This window comes from Corvus kubaryi, unplaced genomic scaffold (assembly GCF_017639235.1).
Source record: "Corvus kubaryi isolate FWS band 111438036 unplaced genomic scaffold, C.kubaryi_AGA036_p1.0 70, whole genome shotgun sequence".
NCBI classification, from domain to species: domain Eukaryota; kingdom Metazoa; phylum Chordata; class Aves; order Passeriformes; family Corvidae; genus Corvus; species Corvus kubaryi.
The window spans coordinates 3,665,280-3,692,604 of record NW_024582058.1 but is presented as its reverse complement, the minus strand read 5'-3'; the positions used below and the strand labels follow the sequence as shown (position 1 = coordinate 3,692,604).

The following is a 27,325-nucleotide window of genomic DNA, read 5'->3' as shown; positions in this document are numbered from 1 at the left end:
AGGACAGTGGTGAAAGGCTGCCATCAGTCCCAGAAGGGTCAGGTTCAGTGACTTTGGGCTTGTCTCTAGGTGTGTGAGGATACAACCAGGAGTCTAATGGGACTGACAAAAGGACATTACTCACCTCTCAGGAGGTTGCCTTCCTCTGCCAAAGAGCTCCTGCGTGGCCCAGCTCAAATTGCAAAACCTCCATGTTCTTCTGTTTCTCATCTGTTACAGGGAGATAATTACAGAGGTGCTAAGAGGATAAACATAGTAAAGTCTGGAAAAAGAAAAGAGCAGTAGGAGAGATGGGGCATGACCAGCTGCTCTTGTCTTGGGCATGCCTGGGTCTGCAGTGACATGGACGGGGCTTCTGGCCAGCAGGAAGATCAGCCATGATGTCCCCATGGCCAAGGGGGGTGGTGAGGGCTCTGAGGGTACAGGGCTGTCCTTACCAGGTTTGCTTGAGCTCAGCTACTGATGTAGGACTCTCAGCCTTTTCTCCTGGGGAGCAGCTCTGCAGTGCATGTTACAGATAGATTCTAGGGGAACGTAAGGAAATCTTGGGAAGGGATGGCAAAGTAAGAAACCCACGTGCCTGTGCCTATGGGCAGATAAAGAACCCAGGCTGCTCCTTCTGGAGCTAACTAATAACAACAAAAAGAAACAGAAAAAGGAAAACCAATAAAGCTTAAAAATTGAATGTAACTCGCAGTGTACAAATGAATCAGTGAATCAAACAGGCTAAAGGAATATGAAGAGATGGTGAAAAATCAAGCTCTTCTTTACCCCCATGAGATCAAGGGACTCCTGTGAAGAGCAGGAGAGCTAATATTTCTTGCTCAAGAAATGTGATGGTGCTGCTGTGAAACAAAGCAGGTGGTCAGCACACTGTGTCTGGGCATCTTCAGCACTAACCAGGACTAAGGCACTGCAGAAAGTGTTCCCAAAGCACCCTGGGATCCCCTGCCTGTGAGGAGCACCTTAACCCCAGGGTTCTCCCTCTGTGGCAATGCCCCTCTTCCTCCTGCATTTGGAGATGGGCTGGAAGGTGGCCAGGACTGGCCACAGTGCCTGTACATCCCAGGCACGTATCCTCTATGGAGTCAGGGTCTCCCATGGGAGCTGAAGATGTGCAGCACCACACTGGACAGCATTTGCTATTGCCACTAATAATAATGTTAATAACAAAGGGCAGGGAAGAAATAATACTGCAGTGTCCTTCCAGCCTTGAGGTCTGTGTGTGTTGGGATAGCAAGGATTCCAAAAGCACTTGGATCCTGCTTTGTCTGAAGCAGTAGTAAATAGAAAGGGTTGGTGAAACTTCAGAATAACCATATATGCATGTGGTTAACAGGCTAAATATAAGGAATACACATCTCTTTCTTGGAAACATGCCAAAAGGGAATCACTGAGCAAAAAAAAGGTTGCTTTTTTTGACTGCACTTTGCTTTGAGAGGAAAACATCCAGAAGAAAAACAAAAATGCCAAGAGCGCTGCAATTTTGCCATTTCAAGATTTACAGCACGAAGCTTTTGGCTTTTTCACCTTCAAGTTCTCATGCAGATTGTTTTATACAAGACCATGGAAAGCAGGAATGGAGACAACTGACTCAGGCTCACTTTTCAGGAGGGAAAGTAGAAGAATGATTTTTCTTCTGGGCTTATTCTTGAACTCTTAAGTCAGGTTTCAAAGTTCCTTCTTGTCAGGGATTCCATTTGGAGTATTGCTCATATGTCTCTCTCTGTATCACCACGGGAGCCACCCACAATAGCTCCTGGTGTGCCAATCCTCACTGAGCCCATGGCCACAGCTGTGGAAAGGGGAGCAAGGAGGTGACTTTCATAACTGAGCAGAGAGCATCACTGGCAGCAATAGGTGATGAGCTGTATATTGTGACTGCAGTCTACAGCTCTGCCAAAAAATCCCCTTTTCCTCTCCACTTTGAGCCAGCCTGCATAGTGACAAGGAGGCTTTTGTTGCCATTTGAGGAGCTGGCTGTTGGTCCAGGCCCTCTCAGTCTCATTAAGGAGGCAGCGAGGGGGGAGACGAGAGCCGAGCCCAGCAGGAACACGTGTCCTAGGCTGGCCCATCTGCAAATTCTGAGTGTCATCCAGGCCAAAAGCTGAGTCTGGGATCAGCCACCACGGTGGCCAGAGCAAGCATGGTGACAGATACAGAGAAGGAAATGGAAATGTTTTGGGGAGTTATGGCACAGAGAGTGACATCTGCGGCAAAGGGCTCATCAGCTGAAGGATTTGCTGTAATACATATTGCAACAAGGTTGCATTCTCAGAAATCCATGGCTTGCCAGGGAAACAAATGAAATCAGCCAGGCTTATGCTTTGGTTTGATTGCTTCCAAACTCATCTTTAATCAAAGTTCTTTTCACGGTCATCACAACAGAGCGTGCTTGAATCTCCGGGCCTAATCCTCAGCTGGTGCAAACTGGAGTGAATCCATTTAATTCATGTCAGCCTCACCAGTTCACATCAGAAGTGGTTAGTTTTAAGTGTAGGTCATTTAGGAATATGCAAATACTCATTTCCAGCTATACTTTATGAATAAAGCAAATAAATTTGAAACCCACCAGGATATGGAATACCCCAGTTATATTTTCTTCTTGAAGCGATGGGACAAATATGATGAATGAATCACTTACACTGTAATGCAGGAAACCCAAGGATGCAAATGGCATCTTTTCCCAAAGTCCATCTTTTCCCAAGAAGGGATACCCGGGAGGGTGCTAGGTTGATCACTGTGCTCAGAATGGTGGCAGTCCAATGTGCCACCAGGAGAGAAACCATAGGAGAGCAAAGGAGATATTGCTCACCTGCAGCTTCCAGAACCTTCCACATCCCAGCCCCATCACTTCACCTTTGGCATCCCGGTGCTCTCACTGGCTCCTTCCAGGCTCCCCCACAGACTGAGGGGGTGCAGATCCCTTGAAATAAATGGGGTTCTTTCAGATTTTACCAGATGAGGATTTGGCTGAGGGGTTCAGAGAAGCCCTGGTCTGACAGTCTCATGAAAGAACTTGGATGAAAGATGGATCCAGAAGGAGCAAAGCCTTGAACAAACACTGGGTCCTTCTTCCCCTTTCAAAACTGGTCAACTCAGCTTCCAGAACCCCAAGTAGCCCTCCTGACCATTCTGCAGTATCGGGGAGGAAGACCAATTGTGATTTGTCTCACTGCTGTGATGGGCTGGTTCTGAACAGGCCCCTCATTCAAGAGGGAGCACAGATTGGGAATTACTTCTAAATCTTCATCTCTAGGGACAATTCCACTTCCCACACCCTAATTTCTAGCCATGGAGGATTGCTTTGACCTCAGTCCCACACACCTGCATCCACAGGAACACTCCCCAGTCATGGGAACAGTCACAAGGTAATGAATAACTGCATTTCCCCAGGAAGGGGAGACTGTTCATAACTTTAAGAAGGAAAAAGGTGATTACCTGGATTGAACATAGTTCAGCAGGTTGGAAGAAGTAGCAGAAGCTCCCTGAAAGAGAAGGAAAAGGGAAATAAGTTTTCAGACCCAGGGATGACCCAGGAACCAGCAGCTCTTTCACTGCCTTTTGGCAGTAGCCTCTAAAAACCTCAGTGCAGTGGTCTCCAAACAAGACTAAAACCTCTGGGCAATATCTGAGTATCAAGAGAACAAACAGTGTCACCTAATGAAGTCACGAGGAAGAGAAATACTGATTTTGCTCTATGTTTTGTTGTTATTTTGGGGTTTCTTAACATCCTTTGCACTTGAGTAATTGTCTCCCTTAGTGAAAGTGGTGCACGTAATATATGGCAGAGGCAAAAGAGCTACATTAAAAGCCATAATTACTGCTGTTTCACAATTAGTAGTTCAATTTGAAGATGTTTTGAGAAAGATTTATGGTAGGTACTCTAATTTTTATTTATAATTATGAGGAAGAAGCTTAGCCTTGAGTATTTCTTCTCTAAAAAGCTTAAAATAACATATAGCACAGTTTTGGTCTGCAGAGAGGGATACAAAAACAGGAAAAAACATGTAGGAAGAAAAGGATAGGGGTTTTTTGTGTGTGTGTAAGCAAGGTTTAAATAGAATAATTAAATTTACCATAATCAATAAAACGTGTGAGTCAAGTTTATTGAAGTGGCTATTTCCCATTGCATAATTTCCCTGGGGAACTTTCATTTTTAATTCAAAAATAAAAAAAAAAAATTAAAAAAAACAAACCCCTGAGCACTTACTGTAAATATGCCAGCATATGTGTGAGGTTAAGAAAAGCACGAGCCTACACCCAGGAATCAAAGAGGGGCTTACCACTGCTTTGACACTAATTGTAAAAGCTGAGCATTTTCTAGAACCATAATCAAATCTTAACTGCCATGGGGGACTTGTTCAGCAGCTCACAGTAATTCTAATAAGATGCAGAGCCTTTCACCTTTAGGTCACCAGTTCAAACCCACTTTGGGTTGGGTAGTAAACAGAAAGTAAATCCCAAGCCCGGTGGGGTGCCAGAGCATCCAGAGCAGATGCCAGAACAGCTTTTGGGCAGGAGTGGGAAAGGGTTTTCCCGTGTCATCCATGTTTCCCCTGGGATTGATGCAACCACCTCTCTAGGCCTCAGATCCTCCCTTCTGGAAAGGGGATGGGAAACCCTTCTTGCTGCATTTCCTCCATTTCAGCTGGAGCCTCCCCAGGTGCCCCAATGCACCCATGGGGTTTTCCAACCCTTCTGTAACCCCCCCTCCCAAGAAAACACGAATCATGGTATTGTCTCTGTCACACTTCCATGTACACAATTCCTCTTCATTAATGGGTTCATTTACTTGAGCACCTCATGGAAAACAGATGGATCGAACAGACAACTGGAACTACCAGGCCCGGGCTGCACAACAAACAGCTCTGCCAACCCCGGCAGCACTTGAAACCCAAAGCTGAGCCCTCACCTTGGCACTTTCAGCTGGAACTCCTTGCATTGCTCTGAGCTGCTCCCACGGGAAATCCCAGCTCCAGCTGAGGCCCCTGGCACTGCCACCAGCCCCATAGTACCTGAAGTTTTCTGACAATCACCCCATTGCGCCTCCTGCTACACCGACACCTGGATGGGTCCTGGCATCTTCCTTGAAGAAGCAATGGGTGTTGGTGTTCCAAGCTCTGTGAATATCAAACAACAGCTATGTGATCCAAGCAGCCTGGAGACAGATTTGCCTCCAGCACAGATGGCAGCTGTCCCTCAGACACAACTCAGAGGCTGGTTTATGGTCTATAGCTGTAGGATGCAACCCCATCTTCCTGGCTGTGATGGTGTGTGCAGTTCTGTGCATGCGTGTGAGGGAACAGAATAGTCTGAGGCCTTAATTGTGTCTCGTGTTACTCCAGCTGAGAAGCTGAGGAGCTCTAAAGAACAATTCATTCATTGTCCTCTACACATCTGGGTTAATGTTTCCTCCTTGGATTAGGCTGTACCAGCGTGTTCCCTCTCTGCTCACCACAAGCCAGCAGTGCCAATTTCCCTCTGTGGCAGCTTCAGTGACAGCTGTTTACTTGGAAGCTCATGAATTTGATATATGGGTGCTAGCCACAAATTAATGGAATACTTTCCAGATGCAATGTCTTTAAATATTCAAACAATAAGCCAAAAGCACTGTCTTGGCCATTTTTTTTTTCTCTCAACTCTGGACATCTCTCAGAGAAGATGTAAACACAATTCCTCTTGCCACTGGCCAGAATGCTTCAGATGTTTGAAAGGCCAGCAGTGGCATGACGTGCTGGGCGGGAGATGGCTGATGGTCTTTGTCACCTGAAGCCAAACCCAAAATGGCCAAGAAAGAGCAGAACGAAGTGAAAGGAATCCTTGAGGCTGACCCACAGGAGGTTGCCTAGCCAGCCTGCTCTGGTGAGGGGCTGTGTGTGCTGGCCTGGACCCTGAGCTTGGGGCAGCTGCACAAGCTCCAAGGAGTGGCTTCCCAAACATCTCCAGAGCCTCATCTGGAATAGTTCAAAGCAACAATAGCAGTCTGCTGGGGATGGTTAGTGGGCAGCGGACCAGGACCACCAAAATGCCCCAAACCTCTCCGTGCTGGGTGTCACCTAGAAATCCCTCTCAAGCAGAGGAGTGGATACCCAGTTCAGAAATGGAGACAAGACCTGCCCAAGTGTGCCTTTCTCCCCAGCCCAACTTTAGCAATGGCATCACTTTGTGACCTCAGTTTGCATCCATAGCCATCCTAATGGTGAAGTGGAATGGCTACGCTGAAGCTGTGTGGTGATGATTTACACCACCGCAGAGCCTGGGCCAGGAAATGTAACTTATTTCTTGGCCAACTTACATCACTTTTTCTTCCCTCCTTGCATTTTCTTTGGCATTTTCTTCTTTGCATTTGCTTATTTTCTTCCACTGAAATTTAACATGATCTGGACAGCTGAGCTACCAGGATATGGATTTTCTATCCAGTAGTTAAAAGGAGGAACTTTCTTACATACTTTTATCTACTTAAAAATACCAACAAACATGGGCTGCATGGCCTTAGATTGGAGGAGGGCAGGGGAGAGCTCCAAGAAATCCTGCCTGAATCTGAAACCAGCTCAAGCCTGAAATGCTGTCTGTTTGAAGATTTCTCCTTTATTCCCTCTGATGCTGTTATTAATTAGAGAATGAATAGCCATTACAGTTATCAGCAACTTCATGGAACTGAAAAATTCAAGTTCATTATCTTATAGGAGGAAAATAAACGTCATTTTACAAGGTTTTTAAAGCAACAACAGTAATAACAAACCACCCCAAACTCCAGTCCACAGGCAGAATGGACATCTGCTAGAAAAATATGATTATTCCCCCACCCACCACCCTCAAATTTAGGGATTTGTGAAATATGGGCCTTGCCTAAAGTTGCTTGGCAGAAATCCCCATTTTAAGTTCTTATTTAATGAAATCATGTGGTAGTAAATCAAACACAGAAACACAAATAAGTAAATCCACCACATCCTTTGAAAAAAGTATGGTTTGACTCCGTCAGCTCAAGTTGCCTGGGCAAGGAATTATCTGTATTTGTCAACCAAAAAGCGATCACCCAACAGTGACCCCCCTTTTGTGCTCACCTCTGAACGCTACAGGAAAGGTGGCAAATGAGTGTCACATGCCAAGAGGGAAGGTGGGCAAAGAAGGGAAGAACAACATCAACATCATGTTATAAAAACCAGCAGCTCGTCAAGATTTAGTACCTACTAAAGCCGACAGAAATCTTTGCCCAGATCCTCTCTCCGTGGTTTTCTCCATGCTCTCGGTGCACTCATGAGCTTCAGAGCCAGAGAGAGGTCCTGGGTAGACTTTGTCACCTCAGAAATTCATTATTGGGTCCTACAAAAACCTTGTCTGTTGGACTGACAATATTTACAACGATTGATCTCTACTAAATTATGTTTCCATTTTCTGTGCCATCTTCCCTCTTTTTCCCCAGAACAGAGATATTTGAATTTTGATGCCAAAAACACTGGAAAAAGTAAGTTCAGTGAAATTTTCAACTTTTTTTGGAAGGAAACTTAGATGTCACCTGGAAAGTCATGACAAAAAATACATTTTTCTTGTCAACATTTGCCTTAGGAGTAAGAAAACATGGATTTCATTGACAGGTATGTCCAAGAAAGCAATTGCAGAAGCAGGATCATCAAATAAGGTGCATAAAGAGAGTGATCTTGCTGAAAGCAGTGGAAAACTGCATTGTATCAGATGCTGCTGGGTGCCCATTTTGGTCCCAATCCACTTGGATGGCTGTTTTACCCACGGCTGCCGCTCGGAATTAACCTGGTCACTCAGAACCCCTCAGCTCTCCAGTTTTTAAAGCAACTTCAATGACAAAATACACAAAATTTGGTATCACACCTCATCTCCTGACATTGTCAACTTCTAATTTAAGGTTTTTATTTTTATAAGTTGGACATACTAAGATCATGGTTTTGTGCCTGTTGGTGTACCCTGGATCCATACTTGTTTCAGAGTTGTGATTCATCACTGTGAAATCCACGTAAAAGGAACTTCCCAGAAATCCCAAGATTTCTCAGAATCCCCCACTGAAGGCCATTTAAGAAGATATGACTCTGTCATGAACATTTTCTGAGGGAGTTAAAAAACATAAACAGCTCAAACGTGGCATTTTCACAGCCTTAATAAACCCAAAGGCAGCATTTACCAGGTACACACCTTAAGGACAAGAAAAGAGTGGCTATGGAGGACTTTAGTTTGTATTTGAACTATTTTTTGTTTGGGCTGAATTTTTCCCGGTATTAAATTCACAGTCCAGTTCTTGAAAAAAAAAATTTAAAATCTGAAATGAGCAAATATTCAAGTATTTTCATTCTTACACTAAGGAATGTGCTTGTTTATTTAAATGTCAAGATCTGTTTGTCTCCAAATGCCTTTTCTTTCACTAAAATGATAAATTCCAAACATTTGGGGCAGAAAAAATGATGCTTTTTAATTGTAATTTTTTTTCTCCTTTATTCCATTTACTGAAAAAAACCAAAAACTGAGGAAAAGAATTTGCTCTGGCACTGCCCCCCTACAGAGGCTGCCCTGTCAGACACGATGCTCTGGGATTAGGACTCAGACTTCACAGGCTCCACTCACCCCATTTCAGAGCAAAGAGGAGATGAATTTGGAATGAGCCTTCTGAGCTGATTGACCTCCTCCTCCTGTGGCAGCAGGAACTGGTGCAGCCGTCAGGGTGGAAGTGGGTCCCGTGTAACCCTACCCACATCGAGCTCCGGAGCACCACGAGCATTACGTTTTATGGCTCCTGCAGAATACTGGGGGATACTAATTTTACAGGTGCATTCTAGCAAACTGCAGTCCCTAATATCAGAATGCCATTAAAAATAATGCACTCCTTATGCCCAGGCAGTTAATTTAATATTAAATCAATAAAACATTTACTAGAGCTGGTCAGGGGCCTGGTTGCTGACAGCAGACTCAGCTCACGGCAACAAACGTCTCCTCACCCTTTGCAGACAGCTGCTGGTTTATTGTGGAAGACGTCTTTGGTCCTGACAAATAGCCTCCCTAAGCCCTAATGAGTGCAGAAATTCAAAACATTTGTGGGACATTTATTAGCAGGAAAATACACCAGCCTTTTGGGAGATTTGGATCAACAGCAGCAATCATCTGTGGGCCGAGTTCAGTCCAGCTTGTGCAGGGAACACAAAATTACTTTCTTGGCTACAGGGAGAGGGATTGGAGCTCTTTCCAGTTGGTTTCATCTCTGGGATATGGAGACTGGGGTGGAAGCTTTTCCCTATGATGAACTTTCACTGGTGGAATCATTTTACACTCCACCAGGTTCCCAATAAAGTCCCCAGATGGCAGAGGTCACTGGGACGGGATCCATCACATTTTATCTGCTGCTGAGCATGAGCAAATCACCTGGCACAGCCACCTTTCCCTCTCCTTGGTTGCTTCCAAATTAACTCAAGCACAAAAGACAGGATTTTGCCAGCATGCCTGACAGGCAAGGTGGTACAGTGACATTAAGAGGACAGAATTTCCCTAAAATTAGGGAACTGTTCTGTTGGTTCTCGGTTGGTTTGGTTTTTGGCTTCTTTTTCATAAAAGAAGAGCGGTCAACTTTCTACCAAGAATCTAAGAAGCAAAGCAGAACTTTTAGAGCAACTGCAGATGACACATCAAATAAATGACAACAACAAAAATGATAAAAAAAAGAAAATACCCAAAAAGCATCAAAATGAAAAGCACTGATCAAGCTCCTGGGGAGCAGCAACCTGGCACTTCTCTCATAAGAATGAGCAGGTATCTTCTACCCAAATGGTTCTGTGTGGAAAGTGCAATTACTTGAAAAATCCCCACACAAGCTGTTTCCCAGCATAGTTCTCAGCAGGCTGGATGTGTCCTGAGCCAACAGAGCTCCAGGGACCTACAGCCAAGATCCCTCACTCAGATTTGGGACACCAATTTCCATAAGAGTGGCAGCAAGCACTACTTCAGGTACATTGCCCCAAACCCACTCACAGCAGACTCGTCTCCAGCACTGAGGACACAGGCACTGGGATGGCTGGTGGAGTCATCTGGTCCAGGCAGGTGTCTGCCTGGAGACCAAGGTGCTTCCTGTGCCTTCCCTAAATCCTGAGGCCCTGGGATGAGCAGGGCATGCCCAGCTCTGACTTGTCCTGATCCCGCTGATGTCGTTTGTGCCAGGAGAGGCCCCGCCACGCTCACAGAAATGCTTCAGCCGTAACCCACAAAGCCAAGCCCAGCCAGAATTAATATTCAACTCAATCCCTGGGAGCTTCCTTTGGACATCAGCATTCCAGCACATCTAATAGGATGAAAACAAATTTCATGCCATGAAAGCAGAAAACTGGGTGAGGTCTGGGAGCATAGTTAGGATGTGGTTTTCATAAGCTCTCAGTGCTGGCTTAACTGCTCCGATTACAGTCCAGGGGTAAGAGAGTCCCACTGACATCAATAGGAGAAGAATTAGGGCAGAACCAAGTGGTTTTGAAAAATCCCACCCTTAGATTTATATAACAGAAAATAAGAATCACATGCCAACCTTCAGAGGGGAAACTGGCCCGTTAAAATGTGTATCATTATTTTAGCCACCATTTTTAATTAGAGGATTTGTGGCACTGATAGATGCAGCCTGATGGTGGCTGGGGAATGGCCTCTGGCTGGGGAGAGCCGAATTTCACTGGGGACAGTCACAAGGATGTCCCAGGGCCAGCTGAAAGCAATGTGTTGATGCTTTCCTTCCTTAAAAAAAAAAAAAAAGAAAGAGTATTTTAAAAAACCCAAACGTATTTGTAGAGAGAAAGAACTTTCCATCAAAAGGAAAACAAAATGTCCTTCCCCCATCTAATAGCCCATTTCTATGTTCTTGTGTTCTTCCTGATTTATGACAAAAACATCTCTGGAAACCAAACAAACCTCTTCATTCCACCTTGCCTTTAGAATGAACTCTACAAAAGTTGTACAGGAAAATGTAGGCTAAAGCTTTTTTCACCAGTAGCCTTTGATAAGGAGGTGCCAGCATCCCAGCTGGCCACCTGGGACTGCTGGGATAGAGGTAGCAGGTGGAACATGGTGTGATGCAGAGCTGAAGGGGCAGGACTTGCTGCTCCAATCTGGAACACGCTATTCACCTGCCCATATTCCAGGAGAAAAGGAAGAGTAGGACAAAAATGTTCCCTGAAGCAGGGCTTCAGAGCACATCACCATTTCCTTGGGAGGTCTCGGTAGGAAGCAGAGAGTGAGATGCTTTCCAAAGGGTCTGAACCCCCTGTGATCAAGGCTGGGGGTCACACAGAGACAAAAATCCTGTGTTTGTCCCCAGGTGTGTGGGGACCTGGCATGTCCTCGACGTGACAGCGAGTCAGGAATGACTCACACAGAGGACAGACCCGTGGAAGCTCAAACAGAGGAACAGGACAACCAGGACACGACGGCATCTTGGCTGTGCAAGAGGAGATGCTCCCAGTGTATTCACCAGTACCAGCAGAACACAGTGCACTATTTCAAGAATTTGCCATCACCAGGGATAGAGGGAAATGGCCACTGACCTGTTCCTTTCTTACCCCAAGTGCTCCAGCTGAATGTGGGACCTCCCCACTGGAAAGTGCTGTTACCTTAATCGCAGCGCTGTCAGCAGACCACTTATCAAGCCCATGGGTCAGGTTGGGATAAAAACTGTGCCTGTGCTTTGGAGCACTGCAGTTCAGTCCCAACTCCCTGCTGGTCTCTCTCTGCCCTGCCCTGCTCCCAGACACGCTGACTGTGTTTTGCTGGAGCCCTGGCATCTGCTGGGCTCACTGCTGCAGGCTCCTGTCCTAAACCCTCACACACATCCTCCACACCGGGTCCTTGTTGGCAGAAACGTTCCATGGGTCAGGCTCAGCTGGTGACAGCTCTGCAAAACCAGATCTGGTCTCTGCTCCCACCATGGCACAGGTATTGAGTGGGAAAAAAAATCACAATGAACAAGCCATTAACAGTGCTGGGTGCAGAGATTGGAGCCCCAGGGGAGATGTTACCACCCTGCCCAGGTTAAGGCTCCTCACTCACCCCCTCCCAAAGGAACAGTGGAGGTTTCTTCAGCCCTGTTCTGAGCAGCCTGGGAAGCCCAGCTGAGGCTCTTGCACCCATGACCCAACCAGGATCTTCATCTGCCACATGAGATGCAACCCAAGAGGCTTCAGGGGAAAGGATGCTTTTATCAAACATTTTTGCCATAGCAGACACAGAGAGCTCTTGGCCAGGTCCCTCCACTCTTTCCCCTGCTTTATTTGCACAGATGTTTTTGCCAAGGCTTGTCATCAGCCTGGGGAGGGGGCAGTTGAAAAAAAAAAAAAAAAAAAAAATGACCGAACAACTTGAAGAAATTGCAAACAGTAAATCTGGCGCTCACTAGGCTGAGCCCAATAAGTTGCTGAGGTTGTACTTTTCAGATTCGGTTTTAGGCTCTTGTAAATTTTCAGTTATTTTTAACCCACCTTTCTGAGCGAGCCTAGGAATGAGAAAGTAATTGTTTCATCAACTCGGGCTATATAAATCTCCTTGGGGTTTATTATTTGCTGTTTCATTTTACTGGCACAAGAGCTCCTAGGAAAGTACAATAACCCACTCCTTGATTTACAACTTGGAAGCAGGCGCATGCTGAAAACCCGAGTGCGCAGCACCTGAGGAAAAGTGCTCCGAGTTAATTGAAAAGCTTCAGGAAACTGGAATTCCTCGCAGTGATACTGTCACATGTGTCAGCCACCAGATGTAACTCCAATTTTCTGCTTTCATAATAAGAATCCAATTGATATCCCCAGAAATAAAAACCTGCAGCCAGAATAACAGCACATTTATCACGGGCAGGTTTGAACCCTACAGGAGAGCTGCCCTCAGCACAGGGGTTAGCAAGTGCCGGGGGTGCTTTTCCTTGTAAAAAAGCTTTTTTGTGCATATACCTGTGCATACAGACACACAGGTATCTGGATCTCCATAGGAAGCCTGGGGTGAGAAAAAGGATGTTGTCTCTGGAGAGGAAACACAGGGAATGGCATTTTTTTGGGCCAGATTTAGAGGTTTCCAGCTTAGGCAGGTTTCACACTACCTTCCTTGGGGTTTGCATTTTGTCGGGATGGGGTTCGTTGTGCAGTGTTTAAACTGCAAAACCACCCACCTTCCTGCCCTGAGATTTCCCTGGGATGTGGAGACGGAGCATCCCTGAAAACAAAACCTCTTTGCTCCCCATACTTAGGAAACAGGCTCTGCACCATGCTCTGGTGAGAACTCACCTCAGCCTAAAGGCTCAGGGGCATCCAATGTCCCCAATGGGATTTAGCTGTCCTCGTAAAGCTGGCAGGCACTTGTCTAATGTAAACATTCCCATGGAGATTTTACGTACATTAGGGTGAAAAAACCCCTTTGGTTGTTTTCTGACCAGTTCTAGGCAATGTCTGACTTTACTCAGACTGGATGGAGCTGGTTTAAGGATTTTCATTTTCAAAAGGACAGCTCTGCCTCTGGATGAAGCACAAGTGCCCCTCTGCCCCACTCTGCAGCTGAAATGTGCTGTTTCAGACAGAAACCACAAAATGCAATGAAATTACTGACCCTTCTGGAATTTAAACTCTTTTGTATATTTTCACATTCAATAATTTTACTAAATTGCACCCACACATGTGCACAAAAATATATCTCTATATACGTGTAATAAATACATTAAAAAGCATTATCATAATCTTGTCACCTAAACTACGTTTGCAACCCAGTCCCTTCCACATCAGAGCAGGTTGTTCTGCTGCTCCTACCCTCCTCCCTGCAGCTGCTCCAAGACTACAGCAAGCTGAGGGTTTTTTTAAAAAAACCCTAAACTGTCAAAATTGTAACAGTTTAGTTCTGTCTGTTAACTTTTGTCCTGTCACCTTTTTTAACAGTCTCATCTTCGTTAGCAGCACACGTATTGTGCTCAGCAGTAATTTGGCTCAAATATAAGAGGCCAAATTACTTCTCAGGTTTGTCAGTCTTCTGACATGGGCTAATTTCTCCCAGCAAACCCGCTCCAAAGCCACTTATGGATAATGCCAGTGACATAAAATGCTGCCTTGGAAATTGGCCCCCACTCAGCCCTGCCAGAGGAAGAGCAGGACAGGCTGCAAACCTCCCTCCTGGTCATGAGGGCTTGGTGAGAAGCATCACCCTCCTGCTGGCTGTAGGGAGCTGGGAATGTCCCTTCCTACAGCTCCTGGATAACTAAATCCAAGTTTGCAATATGCTGGGATAAGATGCTTTTCAGTACTTTCTGCAAAGTGTCCCTTTCCTGTCTGAGACCCTCTATTTCCATTTTTTAATCAGTAGCCCAAATCTCACTGATGCCTGTTTTTTCGTAAGAATTGGAAGGATGTATCTGGTAGGAACAACTGATCTCCAGGAGCAGACTAACGAGGCAATTCCATGGAGGAGTGGAGAGCACCCGTAATGCTCTGCCCTCTCCAAGAAGAGCCATTCCAAGGAGTCAGTCCAAAGTACTCTCATATTAACCTGCCTCTGAAGTTTAGGTAAACTTCCTGATCACTTAGACTTTCAATTTATTTTTAGGGAACTATTTCCAGTAAGTGGTTCAAGATGGATTACAGTTTAACTGGAAGCTTGGGAATAAAAAGATAGTCACAGAAAAGCTGGGTTCAATTCTTGCCTCTGCCACAGACTTCCTGTATAAATCTGAACGTGCTGCTCCAGGGGGGGGGAAATTCACCCACCTAACTCAAAACATCGAATTTCAATGGCTCTATTAAAGAGCTCAGGCTTCCATTAGAGCCAGAGGAGTGAGATGGGCTGGGGGGAACCAAAGCACTTCCAGGAGAGCTGCACTCCCTGACTGCATAGGGAGCACAGGCTCCCAGTTTAAGACCATAAAGCTCTAAACCACCTCTGCCCTCCTGCTGTCCTTGGGGCTCAGCTTCTCACCCGTGAAATATCTTCTGGATTAGTGACAGGAAGAAAGTGGTATCCAAAACAGGAGAGATGCGGGAGATGCACCAGGCAGGACCAAAGTTTGGATTTAAAATTTTTCATTGGTGGCTGATTTATCAAATTTCAGATTAAAATAAAAAGGTATAAAATGAAAATATTTCAAGTACATTTTTCTAAATTTGCTTTTCCTCTATTTTTTTCCTCTTCCAGTGGTTGTCCCTGGGATCTTGAGAACACAGCATCCCTGCAAAAGTACTTCTGGTGACATTGCTGAAAATACTGCCACAAAACATCTGAGCTTCATGAATGGGCCCCCAAACCCAAACATCTTTCCTGTCAGTGTTTTTGAAATGGAAAAAAGTAGACTGTGTATGCTACTGAAGTAAATTCAAATTCTTCTATTTGTGTTCTTCCCCAGACATATGTTGTAAGGACTTTTTTTGTTCACCTTTAATTCTGAATGACTGAGAACACTGCTCCCTACATCTCTAGACTGAAATTATTTGAGAACACTGAAATGCCTAAGGAAAAAGAGCAACACCATGGACCAGCATCCAATATTGGGTAAGGAATTTTGAAACGCGAGGCTTCACATAGATCAGGTTCAGCCCTTAACAATAAACATGTTGAACATTCCTGGGGCACTTTTTTTTTCCTGGGGATTGGTTCTGGGTTGTGGGTTTTTTTCTGAATGTAAGTAAACTCTCCCTTCACAAAATGTCCCATTTGGGATTGATGCTGTATCAGTATCTGAAAATTGTGCTACTGAGCAGCTACTCAGAATCCTGCTGGTGATAAATTAAACCAGAGGAAACGGATCATTTCTACTATCAGGGTCACTGTTGTCAACTCCTAACAGGGCAATTGACTTGTCAAGTTGTCTCTGAAAGCCCGAGCTCAGATTTCATTGCCTTTCACATTTGTTTTTTTCAGAATTGTATACAAGAGGTCCCTGAGCCTGTCTTTCACTGGCACTTTGGGAAATTCCAGGCACCAATCCTGCTCGTAAATCGCAGAGGAACAGTCTCAGCATGAGACTCTCCTACTGGAGCAGCTCTGTGGAAATACTAAGTACAAGAAAAGACCCAATAGGGATGTGCATAGGAACAGATGGGGATTTGCTTGTGTGTCATTATCAGACACAAGCAAGAACTTAAATGGTGAAAGGTCACTTGGAAAAGCCACGGGACACCTCCAGCAGCACAAGGAGAAAAAAAAGGAAGCTGTGGCATGGAGGCTCACTGTATGATTGTGAATAACATCCAAATCTACCTGCTAGAGACTCACCAATAGCATTTCCTAGTTACATTTTTATAACTTCTGTAACAAACTTATAAATAACTATGGTAGGTAGAAACCAAAACAAGACCAGTTCTGTGTAACATTCATTCAGTAGGGAAGAAATCCTCTGTTTTAACCAAATTCCAGGCTAAAGAAATAGGTACACCAGGAAAAGCATCTTGTTTTAGTATCACACAGTAATGCAAGAGAGCAGAGGCAAAACCATTCTGAGTGCTTTGCCACAATGTTTGGGTCACACTGCTACCCAAATTAGAGTTTCAGTTTTCCAATAATGCTCTGGAGAAATGCAGAAACTCAAGCGATTACTTAAGGGAAATGTCACTATCATAAAAAATGCTCTTGTTCCAAACCCAAAATTGGTCAGTGGTCAACTAAAAAATTTCTTTTGTTGCTAAAGATTTCTTTTGGGAGTGGTATTGCTGCTGCTGCAACTAAATTGAAGGAGTTCTATTAAGATGATTAACATCCTTGGTCTTATTACTGATTAAATAAATAGTTCAACTTTTTTTTTCTCCCCAGAACTAAGCCACATCCATTTTTCCACAGAAGACCTCAGTTTCAATGCAAATCGTTCCTGGAGGAAAAACGTTCTGTTGAAAAAAGTGACCAACTCTCATAATTATGGTTGCAAATCCAAACACACCCAGATGTGCCCTTGTTGTCTTTGGGATGTCTGAGTTTCTCTGGCATCTTCATATACAGCCACGGCACCTCGAACGGAAGAGGCGAAGCAAGAATATGTGTAGGGGGTTTCTCTGCTTGGCCCTGTGAGAATTCCTCTTCCCTCCACCCCCAAAAGACTGCTATCCCTCTCAATTCCATGCTCTTTACCACCTCACCCCCAGTTTACCCTCTTGTCATTTCCTCTTGCCCTCTTCCCGCCGTATCACGTTTCCAATTCAGAATCTGTAGATCCACAATTGTTTAAAAAGCAGCTCAAACTTCCAACTTATAAACATCGCTTCCTCTGTCTCCTGAATTTATTTTAATAGCTGATATTTGAGCCCAGGGGATTGTTTTAACTAACACTGTATAGTCAGAAGGAATCACTCTCCTCTAGGCTACCTCTGGGTCAACAGCATAAGGCAAGACCCCCTCACATTTCATTACCCAGGGATCAGATCCCTTTTCCCAATCCATCACTCTGAAGCTCATTCCTCCTATTCCTCTCAGATTTGCCTTCATGATTCATGCGGTGCCAAATCAACAGTATATTTGCTTTTTTCTCAGTTCATTGTTTTTATTTGCTTACATGTTCCCTGTCATAGTTCAACTCATAAATCAAGGCCGGTTTATTTTTTACAAACCCGTTGAAAGTTTGAGCCAGTTTCCACTGTTATGAAAGACTCCCAATACTACACGTCCTCTAACAGGTGGAAAATGTCTGCGGAGGCCGTTTGGATGGGAACGATTTTCTAACTTAAAGACAAAGTAGTGTTTATTTCTGGCTTAATCTAATTCCACAACAATGTAACAGTTCACTGCACTGAATTATCTCCTCATGCTGCTATCCCACTCACACATGGCTTTACTATTTAAATAAAAAGTGTAATATTGAAACAACTTCTAGCTATTAAGCTCGTGTAACTGATTACAGTGAAACAATGTTCCTGAGATATTCTGACAGACCATTTTCCCTTAAGACAACCACTAAGTGTCTGTCCTAACTAAATTTGGCATTAAAAAAGCAAGCAAACAAAACCCACAACACGCTCTTCCCCTCCAACCATTTTACTTAACCTTTACTTTTTTAGGCTCAGATCAAGAGCTGTTGATTTCCCAGGTTATCAGTGGAGCACAAACACCTCTTTCCTGGTGATCTAGACATGGAGAAAGAGAGAACCCCCCTGCAAAGCTGAGTTTTGTGCACATTGCGGCGGTTCCTGCTGGGAACAAGGCTCACCGATCCCCCCAGATACAACAGAGAGGAATTGCCTCTGAAGGTCCATCCTGCCTCAACCCCACTCGCCAATTTCGAGGGTACTTGGCTGCTCTGAGTGACAGCTCCACCCCCACCTTGGCAATTTTGTGCACTGTGGAAGTTTGAGAAATAATTTAGAATAACTGAAAGGTTTCATTTCTGTAATGTTTCCTTCGGATTTGGACACACAACCGTTTTCCACTATTTTTATTACAATGAGAACGAAATGTTTTACACACCATATTGTTTTAGACAGGAAAGCCGTAACGTTTATCTGAAAAATGCAAGAAAATTTTGTTTGACAATTATGGGCTTTGCTACCTTGCCTTTTCTTCAGATGAAAAATTGACTAAAACTGACCTTTTTCTTGTAAGATATCTCAGATTTGACACATCAGCATTTTCCAACCACAGCACGCTTCGAAAAAAACTTACCCAACTTGGACAGTCCCTGTGAACTTGTATTCTCTGCTTGTTCTTTTCCAGCTCTGAGATCACTAAGGATAGATCCAATACTAGGTTTCCACATGCCAAGAATCCCTCTGTCCTGCACACAAGCTGCCATCTCACAGAAAAATCACTTCCAAGTCTCCTACTCAGTGGAGTCAGCAACCTGTCCTTCAAGTCTTTGCAAAAATCCTGAATTAATCTGCTCTAGAGCCATTAGAAATAGTTATTCCTTCCTAAGCACCAGCACTGTTTTTAATCAAGATCCGCTCTAAGCTGAGATCAGGAGTTTGAGAAGCCATGTTAAGTTTCTGCCATTCTGTAAAAATGACAAGAAACATACAGGAAAATTAAGAAAGCAGGGAAAATTAAGATAGCAGAACCCTATTTTCCTCCCCAGAAAGGCAGCGCACACATTCTGTTGTAAGTTTTCACAGGCTCAGCTCCCCGGCTGAAGATGGCATTGCACTAATCCTTGGCAGTGGGATAGGGGAGAGGCAGAGGCTGGAGGTGAAACCAGACACATTCAGATGGAGATGGGGATATGCAGTGATGAGAACAACCAACTAATGGCCCAGGATTCCCTGCCACAGGGTGATAAATTCCCATCTGGAAGCAAGACCACAGAGGCAATTGCTGGATGGGGCTCCATAGTCAAATGCTGTTATAAACTTTGCACTTCAACATCTAAAGAAATTCTGCAGGCCAGAAATATGGACTGTCCAGCTAAGTATTTCCTAATGTTTTAAAATGTATTATTTGCTCTTGCTTTCTGTTTGCCAGAGCAAGAAGGTAACTCTGCCCACAAACCTTAATTAGATGAGCTATAATGGCTGGAAAAAATAATCCCATTTTCAGGCACACAAAACTCTTCTGTGTGGGTCTGTGTGCCCAAAACTGTTCCAGCTGTACCTAACAAAGAAGATTACCTGTACCTGAGAGCCTTGTCTGCCTTATGTCCACAGACAGTCCAGGCTCCTGCAGCACCACTGCTTTAACTGTGCTGTTCAACATTCCTGGCACAGCGAGACTTTAAGCTTGGGTTTTACCTCTGGAAGTAACAACATACTGGAGGCAATTAAAAATATGAAAAAAAAAGGGTGCTTGGCTTCTATTTGCCCCTTTCAAAACCTCCCCCACTGAAACTAAAATTACATAAATCCAATTAGGAAGGGAACTAAAAAGGTTTAGATTTTTATACACTCCTCTAAAAGACTGGATTAGTTGCTGCAGCCCCAGTGGCACACGGCAGGATGCCGCTGGTGGACATGGACCCGGCTTGGAGAATTTCTGCTCACTGCCATGAAAACAAGAGGGTTGTTGCAATGCACACAGACCCGTTTTTATTAATCTCCTCCAGCTTCTGGGCAATTTTTGAATTGTTCCTCAATTTTTTAAAAAGTGATTTATGGGTTATAAGGAGAGAAAAAAGCAGGGGTTTTGCAAATAGCCTCTCCTTTTCATTCCATTTGAGGGCATTAATTGCTCATTGTCTGTAATTGGAAACAAAGTGCATTCCTACTTGGATCACATGCCGACAGCTGCCCTGATGTGACTCCATATACAATAAACCTCCAGCATGGTCCTGCAGACTTCCTTGCATTAAAGGTAACATGCATGGGTTTGAAATCCATGGAATTATGTTTAAAGGGCACCTCTGGACGAACAGATCGTTTAAGTTGCTGCTTTGAGAATATTCCTCCACTTTGGAGGTGTGCAGATTAAGGCAATGACCTGAGATACCATAAGTATTCCCAACATCTCCCTGTTCTAGTTTAAAGTCAAAGTCTTGGGTAGGATTTTGCCTTTCCTACATCAAGGCAGGCCCCAGAAAATTCCCTTAGAAAGGAAGAAAGAAAAATAACAAGACATAAATGGCTGTTTCTAAAATGCAGAGTTTTCCATTTCTCCAGGTTTCTCTCTGTTTCTAAGCCTGGTAAATACAAAAAGGTGAAACACAACCACGTGATTTTATTGGCTTCACAGCCAATTTCCAGGCTATAACTTGCCTTTAGGAGATGTGCCTGAGAAAGCCAGTCCATTAACTTCCCTGTTGCTGTGAGCAAGCAGGAGAGCGATGGTTTCCACAGACAGAAGGGAAAGGGAATGATTCCCCACTCCATACCTTGCTTCAGTTATAAGGAGATCCCCATTGGACTAAAAATCTTTTACAGTGGGAGCTATTTATAAAGCCACAGCTAAACCAAACTTTTCCTGTAGTTTCTGAGGAAGTCAAATGAAAACAAGTTATTTTGAATCAGCCTTTCTGGAGAAAAGCAGGTAAAGAGAAGGCTCCACAACGAGGGTTGATGACAGGAAACTGAATCCCTGGAAGGACCCTGGGCATATTTGGAAAGCTTCTTCACACAGGGGGAGTCCTTCAAGAGCCTGCAAACCATCTTTGTTTGTCACACAAGGTAAGCTTGAGGATTTTGCCTGAAGTGGCACAGGAGAAACACATCTCATTTCTTCTGTGAGCAGATCTGTGGGACTGCAAAGCTCTGGTGTCAGCCAGGCTCAAAAGGAAGATGTGCTTGGGTGGGTGCTGGCACCCGAGGGCAGCAGGTGACAGAGAAAACTGAGACACTGAAATCCTGACTCTGGGCCAGGCGTGGTGACCCACCAGATGTGCCACAGCCACAAGCCAAGAAAACATGAAATAGTTAAAATTCCCAGGGACAGTTGTGTTTATTTTAAAGCTCACACCTTTAAACGAAGTAATTAAAACCTTCATCTCCAACTGCAGATAGACCTGAGCATGAAATCGTTGTGGGGGAACTCATTATTAAAATACAGACCACACAGTAAAGGCTGAAACAATGGAGAAGATATTTTTGTTTCCAATGCTGAATTCACTAGAGATGTTTGTTTCACTCACAGCAACATCACTCTTGCTAGGTACTGTACAGACAAACAGCAACAGGCAGCCACACCTGAGCCCCTCAACCATCCGTACATGCATGAAACGCCTTCTGAAAACCAATCTCCCTTTAAAAAAAAGCCAAATTAATTTATGCCCCATATCATGTCGTGATTATTGCAGACTTAGACAGAGATGATGGTTTTTTATTTAAAAAGTAAACAAAAACTGGCGTGCTGCAAGAGAAGTGATTGCCTCAACAGAGAAGTGCCCATTTATGTCATCCCGCAATTATTTCGAGCACTATAGTTGAGGTTAGTCCCTCCAAGGCATGTACAAATTGCAAATACACACAAATAATAATGCTCATACTTTTGGAAAATGTGAAACCCTTTGTTTTGGAAAGGTTGTTCCTATTATTTGTGGCTTGCAACTGTCATCATTATTCAAGCCTTGTCTTCTTTCATGATTGTTCGGCAGCTACTGGGTGCTTGAGAACTTCCCCAAAATTAATATACTTCAAAGAACCAGACATTTTGTATATAGCTTAATTACAGCCTATATAATTAAGGTTTAAAATGATAAAAACTGTTCTGTGCCATAAGTGTACTCAGACTTCTGCTCACAGGCAAGCCACTACATATCATCCAACTGAGTGAAGGGCCAAGAAATTCCATTTCATTAATTGTTTCCTCCAAATCCAAAATGTAATTACATATTTTCCAGGGACCTTTGACATTTTCACACTGTGGCTTGGAATCTGATCATAACCTGAAGTAAACTGCCTGGCTGGTCACAGACTTCACAAAAAAAGATGGTTAGAGAGGTAGACTTGGCCTTTTGCAGACTGCAGGCAGGAGGGAGCTGCACAGCTTCGGGTCAGGTTTTGTTAACAGAACCTTGCAAGGAATGAGGAAGAGATGATAAGCTGAGCTGTTGGATCAAGTAATCACTTTCAGAGGATCAGAAAAGGCACAGGGAGAGAGGAGAGTTTTTCTCTGCCCCAGCCACGGCTGGTTCGCACAGAAGCTAGAAAGGATTTTTGAACTTTGCCTTTCCCTGAGTTGTGGCCCTGCTGTGCTTCTGGATGCTCTTTTTGAGCACCAAACTCAGCCTGGGTGAGCAGACAAATCTGATCCATAGGGATGCAATGCTCCAACACTTGATGCCTCCAAGAAACACCCCAGCAGGTAAGTGCTGCCAGGAACTGGCACCAAGGAGCAGTGCTGCCATCCTCATTCAGGGTGGGCAGGTCCTTGGGTCTATCAGAAGCCGCAGTGATTTTATTAATGAATAACTTCTTACTAATGAACAAACCATGAATGAACTCACTGGTTGAGAACTCCCTGACTCCCATCAGTGGGCCCAGCCCCCTGTTAGTGTCAGATGAGTGCTGTGTACACACACATGCTAGCAAATACTTGGTTCATTTACTTTCGTTTAGAGCATATTAGACCTCAGTGCAATCAGCCCTAAACTTCTGCAAATGCTAAATTCACATTAAAATTCCATTTTTAACATAACACTACATGGGGTTTTTTAATCTCAAAATGCTTTTCTTGTGTTGCTTTGGATGCCTCAGCTCCTAGACAAAACATATTTCTTCAAAACATCGCTCTGTTTCCCCTCAGTTTCACGTACACGAGAACAGCACCTTATTAGAAACAAAATCGATGGGTCTCCATGAATCATTACGTGGAGCTTGGAAAGGAAAAAAGAAATTTGGCAAGCCTTTAGTCAGTAATATGTGCTTCTAAAACCTACTCTTTGAAAGGGCCAAGTTATTACATTGTGAAAAGTAGTTACTCAGCACGTGCTGTAACTTTTCATAGGGATTTTTAGGCCAAATTTAAAGAGTGCTAATGATTTTGAATGCCAGACTTGAGACCCTACAGCAGGATGAGGTTTTAACAAAACTTGAACAACTGCCTTCCCTCCCCCAGGTCGTGCCTCTTGAAAGAGCTGGGTTTTTGGTGCCTTAAAATTAAAGGAACCCACATCTCCAGGCATGGAAAGTCTTGGCCTTCATCTCCCTTTCCATACATTGAGAGTAAACTCCCACTCAAGGCAGTGGGAAAGCTCCCAGCATCGATCAAAACATGCTGGCATCCTGGGAACATCATTTATTACTAGGAATAAGGAGAAACCACAACTGGAAGTGCCTTGTTCAGCAATGTGAGCAGTGACGGGGCACATCAGTTCCTTTCAGACTGCCTGGTTCTGGTACTGGGAGCAATCTTGCCACGGAAACTTGGAGCTAATTTATCCTGCTTCCCAATTCCTTGCCCTAGCTCACCTATCACTCCAGGGAAGCCTGGCAACAGGTTCTCTGACAGAGATTTGTACTCAATGCTTTAGAAGATGGCATAACCCGAGGGTGATGTGGGGTAAGGGCCAGCACCTACTACTTATTTATTCCTCTTGTTCATCTATTTTAATAAGTAAATAAAAGCACTTGCAAAGGCAGGCTAGAGATAACATATAATTAATTAGATCACAATTCTTGGAGCCTGCTGAACATCATAGACAGGTGCTGCTGTGGGGAGAGCAAGGGAGTTGAGCCTGATTCCTCTGCTTCCAGAGCTCTGGCTCAGGGGAGGCCTGCAAAGCTGGAGCCCTGCACTGATGTGGGCAGGCAAGAAATCCCCGTTTGATGAACCCCAGCGCCCATCCAGCCAGGCATCAGCTCCGAGCCCCTAAATTGCCTCCAGGTCCCCCATCCACCATCTGGTTCCCTGGCGATGATGCAGCTCCACTGCAATCCAAACCCTTCTTTAACATTTCCCAAAGAAAGGGGAGACCAAAACAAAAGGATCATTTACTTCCTCTAATTGAGAAACAAGATAGGAAGACAGATAAGCCAAGGAAAATTGGCACAATTCCACAGACTTCAACTGATCCTAGAGAGCAGGGTGATGAGTGTGGCACAAAGAATACGAGCTTGCTACTCGTCCTGCCCTGTGATAGCAATACCAGGTTGTCACCTTACACATCTCATCTGGGGACAGAAAACCACTTTACAAGGGAGGTCAGTACTACCAAAATGAAGTCACCTCCATTTGCCCAGAAGGAGCTGCCCCAACAATTTTTCCCTTGTCATTCACAATCTGATTCTTTCCTTGCTAGGACAAAAATAATACAGTGCTGGTTGTTGCCAAATATCTACTTTTGAAACTCGGGCCCAATCATTTTTAGCTAAGCAAACTTGGCACAAAACGAGTGTTGCCTATGGACAGAGTTTATAATGTGGGAAGTTTGCCAGGATCCTATTGCAGCCTACTTTGAGGTCTGGTGCTTCACCTTCTCACCCTACAACAAAGATTAAATAGTCTTCTAACAAGGAAAAAAAAAAAAAAAAAAACCACCTGATACTATTTTTCTCTTCCCTCCCTAGGAATTACAGTCCACAGGAGATGAATTTCAATAATGCCATGAGCAAAAACACAGCTTTGCCTGAAGCCAGCAGAACCTCTCCAGGCTGGGATTATTTATGTGCAACACACATGTAAACACACATGCACACAGAGCCAGCTTTAACAGGAGCCTGGGAGAAGAGCTCTACTCTCGCTGGGTTAAGGGCACAAAGAAAAATAAGCTGTTAAAAGATAAATAACTGCTGTGAAATAATGCAAAGCCACAAGAAGCTTCCTTTAGAAAGATACTGGACAGCCCCAGGGTGCTGCAGAGGAAGGAGTGTAACACACCAGCGCTCATACATCACCCCATCAAGGCAGAATGGATCCCAAAAACATCTCCTGAGGACCGGACCTGACAAATTCCTCTGGGCATTGTTTGGATCTCTTTGCTAACAAGGGAGATGGAAGTAGAAGATGCAGCACCAGCTTCCCCCATCTCTTCTCGCTTGCAGCATCAGCAAGTCTTCAACAAATTCCCAGCTTTCCTCCCTGCAGAGAGGAAACTGAAAAGGACCAAAACCAGCTGTGACATCCCACCCGGAAGGAGAGTCACCACTCTGCTAGAGCCTGTGCACAGCTCCCACCTCAGCAACGCACTTGGGATTTTCTGGGTGTGACATAGGACACGGAAAAAGAGCAGGATGGGGATGTTCCCTGGACCAACTCTGCTTCACCTCTGTGAAAGAACAGCTGAGACAAGAGGGGAGGGTGTGGGTAGGAGGGAGCCACGGAAAGATTGATGCAAATTCATTTTTAAAAGCCAAACAGATGAAAATAATTTTCACAGCCCCACAGCTGTTCTGTGGATTTTTTTCAGACCAAGCCTGAGCAAAACGCAGTGCAGATAACAACCCAAACTTTGGGCCGCTCAGGGCTGTGGAATCAAGGGCCCTCTGCTCTTCCTGGCAGTATGCTCTGGGGGAGATGAGCCTCTCTCCTCTCTCACAGCCCTTTTCCTCCACCTGACACAGCCACACTCAGCACACTGCCCTTTGCCTATCCCTCTCCCCTTCACACCTGCTCCCCGGTGTGCTGGAGAGGATGGGCAGCGCTGCTCCAGGCCTCCTCCAGCTCCCTGCCAGCACCTCTCAGCACAAGACACATAGGGGAAGAAAACCCAAGAGAGGGAACAGACACAAGCCCTGACACTGCACTTCAGGGCGATGCTGCCAAGCCTCGGACCACAGGACTGACAGACGGACTCACAGCTGCACTTACCCCGGTTATTTTCCTATAAACCAGCCCTGCCAACAGCCAGCCAGCGCTTTCTGCAGCTTCCAGTGCACTTTGTGGAGCAACATCTTACACTGGTTTTTAAAGGCTACAAAAATCTCTCTGTTTTGGAGCCAGACAACACATGTTCAGGAACTTACTGTTGTGCTCCACGTCCTGGTGCCTGGTAGGAGGCAGAAGTGCCTTTTCCAACACAGGGAAAGCAGGAGGGCCCCTGGGCACAGCAGCTCCCTGGGGGCTCCTTCTGGCCAAAGACAAGGCCCAGTACAAAGTGCTGGTGTTGCTCTGCATTGGTCCCAAGGATTTTCCCCCTGAAATCAGACTGAGCCTGTCCCTCATCCTCACCAGGCCCTGGGAATGGCCTCAAAGAAATGATGGGGAATATAAAAAGCTACGATGCTTTCAGGAGTCCAAGCTGGCACCTTCGCCTGCCTAGAGGTTCCTAAATGGAATTGAAAACCTTGCTCTGAATGTTTTCTCTGGGACTGTTTCATTAAATAAAAGTGTTCAAAACTGCTTTTATAAAAATGGCTGAGGCTCTGAAAGCAATACCTGGAGCAGACAGGAGCAGTTGCTAAAGGCAACACTGAACGGGACTGAGCACAACTGCTAAGCCTTGAGGCAGGCTTAGGGCACCTGGGCTCAGCAGCTCCCCTTCCTCAGCATATTTAATCCCAAAACACACCTGACCATCTTGGGACAGGGAACAAGAGGCCTGGAAGGGCTTCCTGTCCTCGGGGTGCTCCCCTTGGCGCAGCCCCCCCAGCCCAGGGCTATCACATTGCACGTTGTTTATACACAATGGCACAATATAAAATCCATTTGGAACCTGGGCTCACTCGCTGCTATTAAAGAATCCATCAGTGAATTTCATTTTTTATTGGTTCACTTACAAAACTCACAGCAGTGTGTTGTGTTTATTTTTCCAGAGCACCAATAAAAATCTTTTTGATTTAAAAAAAAAAAAAAAAAAAGGAGAGAGGGAAAGAAAGAAAGAAAGAAAGAAAGAAAGAAAGAAAGAAAGAAAGAAAGAAAAAGAAAGAAATGAAAAGCTGACCTGGTATAACCCAGGCGAGCGCTGAACCTCAGCAGTGCTGGATAAAATGAGCTGAGAGGCAGCAGAGCCAATTGCTGAGCAAATGCTTGACTGTGGCTGGAACCAGCAAGGAGTGAGACCTGTTTATGGCACAATTTTTGCTTTATAAAAATA

The 27,325-nt window shown here is 44.7% G+C and overlaps 1 protein-coding gene and 1 long non-coding RNA gene across 4 annotated transcripts in view; one reads left to right on the top strand and one right to left on the bottom strand.

The window, feature by feature from the left end:
- The window catches only part of BMP2 (bone morphogenetic protein 2), a 122,635-nt gene extending 104,832 nt beyond the window's left edge, over positions 1 to 17,803 (top strand). The window contains exons 5-6 of the mRNA XM_042049258.1: positions 15,148 to 15,501; positions 16,759 to 17,803. Coding sequence (XP_041905192.1) covers positions 15,148 to 15,202 — 55 coding nt within the window. The 3' untranslated portion in view covers positions 15,203 to 15,501; positions 16,759 to 17,803. The remainder of the gene's footprint in view (positions 1 to 15,147; positions 15,502 to 16,758) is intronic.
- Positions 1 to 27,325, bottom strand: part of LOC121674716 — a 158,490-nt gene that overhangs the window by 33,602 nt on the left and 97,563 nt on the right. For all 3 annotated transcript variants that reach the window (XR_006019801.1, XR_006019800.1, XR_006019802.1), the window contains 2 exons: positions 3,442 to 3,488; positions 125 to 210 (listed from right to left, as the gene is read on the bottom strand). This is a non-coding gene — a long non-coding RNA (uncharacterized LOC121674716). The remainder of the gene's footprint in view (positions 1 to 124; positions 211 to 3,441; positions 3,489 to 27,325) is intronic.